This window comes from Alosa alosa, chromosome 11 (assembly GCF_017589495.1).
Source record: "Alosa alosa isolate M-15738 ecotype Scorff River chromosome 11, AALO_Geno_1.1, whole genome shotgun sequence".
In the NCBI taxonomy this organism is placed as follows: Eukaryota; Metazoa; Chordata; class Actinopteri; order Clupeiformes; family Clupeidae; genus Alosa; species Alosa alosa.
Window position 1 is genome coordinate 26,125,165 of NC_063199.1, and position 8,738 is coordinate 26,133,902.

Consider the following 8,738-nt stretch of genomic DNA (forward strand, 5'->3'; position numbering starts at 1 on the left):
CCCTGTAGCAGAGTGTTTATTGTGACAATTATTTTGTGATTGTACAGTGAATGACAATGAAACGGCACACAGAAGCTTTGTGTGTGTGTGTGTGTCCTGGCTGCTATGTGTTTACTTGAACCATTTGATTTAATAGTTAATAGTAACAATTTATGTAAATAATAACTGGATCTTACTTGAATCAACTGACAAATTACACAGAGTGTGTGTGGAGTTTTCCCTTCTAAGCCAGCACTTCATTTAAAATGTGAAAGGTAAAGATCTGCATAACACACAACATTCCTCAGGTAATACCTGGGAAGTTTGGTAATGCTGACGTGTAGGTGTTCCAGTATTTGATGATTTTGAGTTTTAAGAAAAGGTGTATTTGGAAACACTTCAAGTAAGTACAGAGGAGTTCATCTGCAGTAAAAGTGAGTTTGTGTTTTAACAACACTCAAACCTATATAACAAGTAGGATGCTTTCATCATATTTTAGCTACATGTGTCCTGTTACAGGTACATTTTCTTAAGAGCACCAAAAACAAAAGGCACTGGGTCATTCCATGTGAAATCAGCCTGATTTTGTTTGATGTCCAGGTAGATGCTCCTGGTAGAAAATGTAAAAAAAAGTCAACTGATTGGTGTTTTCACAGATAAATCCATATTTAAGCTTATGTCATTTGACCGGGAATGACATTATAAAGTATGTTGATTGTTTGCACACCAAAAACCATGCTTGAGTCTGAAGTTGTTACTAAGATAACCTGGTCTGAAGGCCACTTCTCAGAAATTGGGGTAGGTGTCTCAGAAATACTCACAATTTGGAGGTATAACTTTGCAGACATTCGTTTTAGATGTAGAGGCACACAATATAAGTGAATAAAGGAAATGTGAGGGGTTCAAGTGGGAAGGTTTTTCAAAATTGGCTCATTTCATATGGAATGATCCCCCAACAACTTAAATTAGAGGAGATATCTGCAGCTATCTGATATCTGCTCTTACATTTTCATCCTGAGGGTCTAAGAAATGTTTCTGAAGTTAAATATTCATTAAAAAATAATTTGGAAAATAAAAAAAATAGTTTCCTATTTCACCACACACAGAACAGCCTTAAATCCAATCAAGAGCTAGCAGTTGACTTAGCCAACACTTTGAAGATTGAAGCAAACTGAGGTCAATTCACTTCGAGAGACATATACAGTGAGAGAAAGCACACGTGACAAAGTGATTACCGGTAAATAACTTATATACTCAATGTACCTCTGGGAGACTGTGAGAGCTCCTGCAGGCTGCTTCCAGATGCTTTTGTTTGGCTGATTCACCCTAGTCTTGCAGGCTGACCCCAACCTTTGGTTGACCATGAGCGCAAACATCACTAATTATATGCATACACCATAGACTTAAACTAATTATATGCATTAGCTCCTTACAGTCAGAGCACATAAGAAGAGCATGCCTTCCTCAGTGAAATCCAATCCCAAGCTCCAACGTACATTTAATACTTCATGAGCATGGCTAAAAACGTTAAGGCAATAGGGTTCTCCTCTCTCTTCTCAGCTATTGTCTGGCTATAGTTATGTTGTTATGTATAGTTATGTTGTTATGTATAGTTATGTTGTTATGTATAGTTATGTTGTTATGTATAGTTATGTTGCTTAGTAGTTTTGAAGCCTTAATGTCTGCTTTCATGGCATTAGACTCTCTCAAGTCACACACTTTGTGAGAGATTACAACTCAGTTCTCTTAAGTGGTAAACACCCAGAGGATGCTCATTTCACACGCCACACCAAGGCTGTAAGTGTGAAACCAAACTTCACTAAAGTTCACTCAAGCAAGTGTCCAGGCAGTCTGCAAACATATTATAGGCTATGGTGAGACGCAGCTATCTAGCTTCATCATGCTTTGGCAAGACAATAACAAAGCATTACAGTATACTTCAATGCAGTGATATGTTTTTGTGTGGTGTTGATTATCAGTGATTATCAGAGATGTAAAAGTCCAGCTTTAGAAAGTAAAAGTCCTGCCATGTATTGGTTCTACCTGTGTGCTTAACACAGGTGATTTCACTAATTACCTGATCTACCTGGCTTAAGAGCTGTGCTGATTAGAATCAGCTGATTAAGTGAATGGTTGGAACAAAAATGTGGCAGGACTTTTACATTTTGAAGCCAGACATTTACACCTCTGATGATTACGATGGTGGTGTGGTGTGGTGGTCCTCTGTAGGAGGAAGCATAGATACGATATCCATGTGTAAGGCTTCATCTTCCTCTCCCTCCACCACATCTCTATCTTCTCCATCGCCTTCAATCTCCATCTGTCGTTAGAATCTTTGTGACAGGTTGTGCTATGGGTGGCTGTTGCTCACCTCTTGCTGGACGAGGCTGCTGGCGATGCACCAGCTCCTGTCTCCTCTCTGTGTGGATTTCAGAGCTTCTGCAAGTCAGAGAGGAAAAACATGGGAACACAACACGTACAGATGAGATGAGCACAGTGGAAGAAAACAGAGGAGGAACAGCTATAGGGGCACAGCACAACAGACTGGGGGTAGGTCTGCCCCCTACTGGCTATGGGAGGATAGGAGCAGCCAGAGCAACCAGAGCAACCAGAGCAGCTTCTGCTTTTGCCTATACCTCTGCCTCTGCTTATACCTATACCCAGTGGTTAAAGTGGGATTTGGCAGGTGGGGGAACCCTAAAATCCAGTGTCGGTGCAACAGGGAAAAATGACTCACCTTTGGACAACATATTGTGTATGGTGGTGTAGCAATACTTTTTGGACAAGAATTGATAGCTTCTTGGTCACCTCTGTACACACGAAAAATTAACTCACCATTTATTATGACCGCCCGCTAGGGATTCTTATATAGGGATTGTCAAAGTTTTTTTTTTTTTTTTCCCCGGTCATCTACTTCCTGAATTTTTGGTCAACGATACCGGGACAATCAACCACGGGGCACAGTGGAAATTTGGTGGGTATGTAGACCCACTAGACTTTTCTGGAAAAATTTTGTTTTGTTCGGGGCCCTCCCCCCGTGCTGGGCCCCGAACCCAAAAAAGCAGTTTTTCCTAAAAAACTACCTGAATCGTGGCACTGAGGATGAAGAATCTTTTATGGTATGTTGGTCTCAAGGGCCCACATCAACCTGGCCCATAATCACTCATTTGTGATTTGCACCCCCCCGGTAAAAAATGAAAATGCAATATTATTCTGCTTTAATCGCCCCTCTCTTCAGTTAAGATGTTCAGAACTGCACCAAATTGTATGTGTATGATTGACCTGGCATTCTCTGGGGGTATGCCAAGTTTTGTAGAATTTCATCCATGGGGGGGTCTAAAAAAAATTAGGTTATGTGTACATTTAGTGACTGTACACTCATTGGCCTGTAGATGGCGGTGCACACATATTCACATGCACACACACACAGGCACCCACATACTATCGGTATTAGAACGGCTGATACATAATTACAAATTCAGTAGGATTAAAAGAAATCCAAAATAAATATTCATCATCATCATGGCTGCATTTCCAGTATTGGCGATAAGTAGTCGTTTGTCCACTAGATGGCGCATCGTTGCAGAGAGATGTAATTTTGATGGAAGTTAAAAGTGGGTTGGAAAAACAATGGACGCTTCCTACAAGGACTGTACCGCAGAGAACGTCTAATAAGGATAGGATGATGTTCTCATGAAATGTAATTCCCATTTCTTCTTGAAGCCGAAATAAATCTGAGGATGTTTATCGGACATGCTTGGTTTTTACTGCAGGTATGTTAATCTTATAATATCAATAAGGACCTAGGTAATGTTACTGTTAGCGTTGGTTGAGTGATGGAGGCCAATTTGATTGATTGCATTTGTAGAAAACCATAAATGGGTTATACCAAGCAAATTGATAGCAGCACTGTAATTGTATCTTTTCGACTGTCATTTGTTGCGTGCTACAAAATCATTCTGTGCAATGGAAGATTTACCAAAGTTACACCGGTCTGATACAGTTTTGCCTATACATGCGTGAGACTGAGATGCCTGTTTATTTTGTTTTAAGTGCGTGCAGGATGTGAGAGGGGAATCGATGTGGTTTGATTCCAGCTTGGTAGTTGTAGTCTGTGAAATTAAAAAGCACGTGTGTGTGAAGTATCCAAACAATGACACCTTCATTTCATTATGGCTGCTTTAGCAACACACCTTAAGCTACTGTGTAGTGGGTCCCATTTAGAAGTGGCTACTCCATTCACTCTTTCCTTGACTCATGGAGCTGCGTGAATTTTATCACAACTTTTCGCCCACGATATGGCAGTTTAAGTCCGTTTGATACTGTAAGGCATTAAGCCATTGGTTTCAAAGGAGATTTTATTTGTGTCGCCAGCATAGCCTATTGACAATTTATGTTGTAAATAGGCATACCTTATAAGCCTACCTGTAGCTTAGGGAAGCTAACAGCTTTCTATTAGGATCTAGTTTGTTAGTTACAGTTTTGTCATAACTCCCTGATGCATTTTTGCATTTAGAATAGCCAGAGCGTGGATATCTCAATCGGAAAATTAAACAATATCGGGTGCCTATGGACTAGGCTGGGTGAACCCAGCCTGATCTGCCCGCTATTTATTTTTTGATTTCTTAAAAGATTGAGCTTGGTCTGGTGAAAGCCAGCCATGGACCTCAGTTACACAATGCAATGGAACATGAATCAGCCTATATTTGCACGAACAATAACGGACAACAGCTCTTCAACTTTGGCCCGTTAAAATGTGTATTGAACAGTCTAGCGACGCATTTCATCAAGTCCCATTTGGACATGTCAGTTATTTGCACCACTGGTTAGATGTAAAACAGCATTTCGTTTCAGACTACTGTTACTTAATTTGTGCATTGACAATAAAGTATTACATGAACTAAAGATGACTAAAATTTTATGTAGAAGAAGAAACATTCACAAAAAATCCATCCATCCAAAAATGACCTTTGTTTTTGATAGCTGTTGATGGACGGCATGGAACTGACAGAGATGTTTTTGTTTATAAATAAATAATTAAATAAATAACATTAGGCTGATACCTTTTGCTTTTCCCAAATACAATGTAGCCTACAGGTGTAAGTGACCTTTCATCAATCCAGTTGCAATGGATGAACTGTGATGAACTGCCCTACTTGTGATTGTTTAGAGATTTTAAAGGTTTTATAACAATGCTACATCTTCTTTGGCTATTCTACAATCTATTCACCTTTTCAGCACCAGTAGGCTACTTTCTGTGCAGCCGCACACACACACTCAGGCATGCCAAACAAGCATACACAAAAGTTTCAAGAGTGGGGGATGGAGTAAAATATGGAGACAAATTGAAGTGTGATTTATTTTCGCGGAACGGATGTACAGGACTGAGCGGCGGTCATATTTTGTACCGCTATGCGGCACATCTAGTTTTAACAATATCATCGCGCTATATCGTTGGTATGAAAGAATATATTTATTAATAATTTATCTGCGTTCCTCTCTGCCCCAAGACTTCCTTTTTAACATTCCATATGTTATCTTAATGCAGAGGAAGTAGATTGGGGCCCAAATAGAATGTTCAAGCATTGTTTTTGTTTACCTTGTTGAAAGGGTCTATAAAGACAGATAGAGGAGTCTATACCTATACCTTCATCACTGCCTCTGCCTATTCCTCTGCCTATACTTCTGCCTCTGCCTCTAACTCTGTACCTCTATACCTCTGGACTAGCCAGAGCAGCCTCTCTGAGCAGCTCAGTGGGTGGAGGGGTGGAGGATGTTGTGAATTCGTTTTTTGTGATTGATGACGTTATGGGTCAGGGGGTCATGAGTTACGCATCGAACTTTATTAATCTGTGAAGCCAGCGTGTTCTTTCCCCTCACCAACATATATAGCATAGGACAGAGGACAGGTGTGTTGGAGGAGACCCTACAGGTGTGTAGGACAGAGGACAGGTGTGTTGGAGGAGACCCTACAGGTGTGTAGGACAGAAGACAGGTGTGTTGAAGGAGACCCTACAGGTGTGTAGGACAGAGGACAGGTGTGTTGGAGGAGACCCTATACAGGTGTGTAGGACAGAAGACAGGTGTGTTGGAGGAGACCCTACAGGTGTGTAGGACAGAGGACAGGTGTGTAGGAGGAGACCATGTGTAGGACAGAGGACAGGTGTGTAGGAGAAGACCCTACAGGTGTGTAGTAGGAGGTCCAGGGTTTCTGTCATCTAAAATCTTCAGTAGTCTGTACCGATCTCATACGCATCTCATCACCTGCATGTCAGGGCATCATAGTTGTTACCAGGGTAGGAATTTCACGACGGAGCCCCTTGCGTTGGCCGTGAGGCCCCTTTGAAAATCAGAGGTTTACAGGCCACGGTGGCCTTGGTGCCCCCTTCTTTCAATATTCTGCTTTGCGTCCTACTAATAGCGATTTTTATTTAGCCTGTGGCCTGTCAAAATAATCTTAGCATTCACAGCGCAAATTATTCATCACACAGACATCACACGTATCACATGAAAGAGCTTTTTCTCAGCTTTTAAACGATGTTAGCCGATAATTGCTGTGTTGAACGGTTGGCGAGAAAAGTAAATCATATAATTCAATTTAATCATACATTCTACTGTTGGTTTTGCGTCCCATGATCTCCATACCCCTTCATCTCGGTGTAATACTTTACGAACCCTTCTTTTAACACATGACAACCCATATATCAGAATAAACAGGAGACCTTACCGAACACAAAGGTGTAAAGCAGTCCCCTGTACAGTTAGCCGTTCCAGAGTAATCCAGTTTTGAATTTGCAGTAAAGTTCGACATACATGGATGTCTCCAAATTTGGGCTTTAAGTTTTACAATGTGTTTAAATTGTTCCACATGATTTCATAACGGGCCAAATACAAAATAAATGTTACAAAAATATCGCCTATATATTGGTAAATCAGAGGGACAGCTGACTAAGAGTTTGTAAAAGTAGCCTTAATGATCACAAAATGCTAAGCATGCATCTAGGACTATTTGAGTTTCTTAAAGCTGAGCTGTGCTTAAATTGTTCAATACATAATTTCATAACAGGCCAAATATAAAATAAATGTTATATATAGCCTAGATATCTGTAAATATTAGATAGTCAGATGATTTACAGTTCTATGTAATATGTCATGTTTTCATTTCATGTTTTTGTAATGTTTCATACAGTGATGCAGGTCTACTGCAGTGAATAGGCTAAATACAACTTTGATAATTTTTATAGCCTACTACTAATAGTTAACTTTGGCCTTGGTGCCCTGACATGTGGCCTTTGTGCCCCCCACCAAATATGCCCAACTGAAGGCCAAGTGGCCTTGTCCCCAGAATGGTGAAATTCCAAGCCTGGTTGTTACCACGTTATTACCAGCGCTGTGGGGAGTGACAGTGAGGGGCTGTGATCACACAGTCCAGGCTGCTGGAGTGGGCAGTTAAGAACTTAAACAAACAGCGATAACATGCCCTTTTTAAGATCACAGTAATCGGTCCGACCTCAAAACTTTACCAGCCGACCAGGAAATCTCCCAATTCTCCCAATTACCACTCCACTACTGCAGGTGTGTAGTGGGACAGGTGTGGCTCTCTTACCTGCTCGCCCAGGGCGCGCATGGAGTGGAACTCAATCTTCTCCCTCTGGATCCTCACCCAGTCTGGCTCATCCGGAATGATGAAGGCCACGACCAATTTCACCACGATGAGAATGTGCTGTCACACACACACACACACACACACACACACACACACACACATATAAGTATGAAAGTATAAAAGGCATTTCACACATGGTGGAATGTACTGTAGGTCGTTGAGACTAAACTGTTTATTTCTCTTCTGTAAATACAGAGCTTTTAGTTGTCGCATACCTTTAAATAAAAAGGAAAAATATAAGAATAAGCTAATTAATTACTATTACTAAATTATTAAGTAATTTCCAGTGAATTGTACTGTATGTGTTGTGTATAAAAAACATGACTGGAACATGAAAGAAATGCATCCCCATGTACAGTATAGCGTGCACCAGTGTATTAACCTTATTGCTGAAGAAATTTTGTCAAATCAATGTATAAAGCTCAGTTAATGGACAGGGAATTACAGTAATAATGTGAAAGCAATTTTACATTTAACATTGTGAATGTGTACTTTCAGTGTTGTCAGTGTAGTATTGTGTAGTATTATGTGTGTAGTATTATATCTGTGTACAGTACTTCCAGTGTTGTTGTGTAGTATGTGTAGTATTGTGTGTTTAGCATTGTGTCTGTGTACCTCCACTAGAACAGCCACCACAAGAAGCTGTGTGCCATTCAGCCCCGCCTCCTCAGAGAATTCTTGTAACCGTGGAGACATGAGCAGCAGCCAGCAGTTTGACATGACTGACATAAAACCCAGAACCTCGAACGCCGCCTGTAACACACACACACACACACACACACGCGACGCGACGCACGCGCCGCCGCGCGACGCGCCGCGACAATACCACACACACACACACACACACACACATACGCACACACACACACACACATCACAAATTACACATGTTGCAAATGGATACACACCCAAACCACAAATGTACATAAAATACAAACAAGTATACATTCATATATATATATATATATAACATCTATACACACACATAATCACACATTCACACACATACACACACACTAGCTGTACCCTAGGCCCATACCTGCCAGACCCCCATGCTTGCGGTGGGTGGGTGGAAGGGCTTGCGGAAGAGCTT

At 41.0% G+C, this 8,738-nt stretch overlaps 1 protein-coding gene across 2 annotated transcripts in view; it reads right to left on the reverse strand.

Annotated features, from left to right (window-relative positions):
• The window catches only part of ano10b (anoctamin 10b), a 20,567-nt gene continuing 11,829 nt past the window's right edge, over positions 1-8,738 (reverse strand). Inside the window, exons 10-14 of one of the 2 annotated variants that reach the window (XR_007195039.1) lie at positions 8,685-8,738; positions 8,261-8,398; positions 7,586-7,702; positions 2,351-2,418; positions 1-589 (exon numbers count right to left, since the gene is read on the reverse strand). The exon at positions 8,685-8,738 is cut by the window's right edge and continues 138 nt beyond it. Coding sequence is in view for 1 of the 2 variants with exons in the window: in XM_048256905.1 (XP_048112862.1) it covers positions 2,410-2,418; positions 7,586-7,702; positions 8,261-8,398; positions 8,685-8,738 (318 nt within the window). In the remaining variant the exon portion in view is untranslated. Of the gene's footprint in view, positions 2,419-7,585; positions 7,703-8,260; positions 8,399-8,684 lie in introns of both variants that reach the window. The other variant, XM_048256905.1, reaches the window with a different exon arrangement.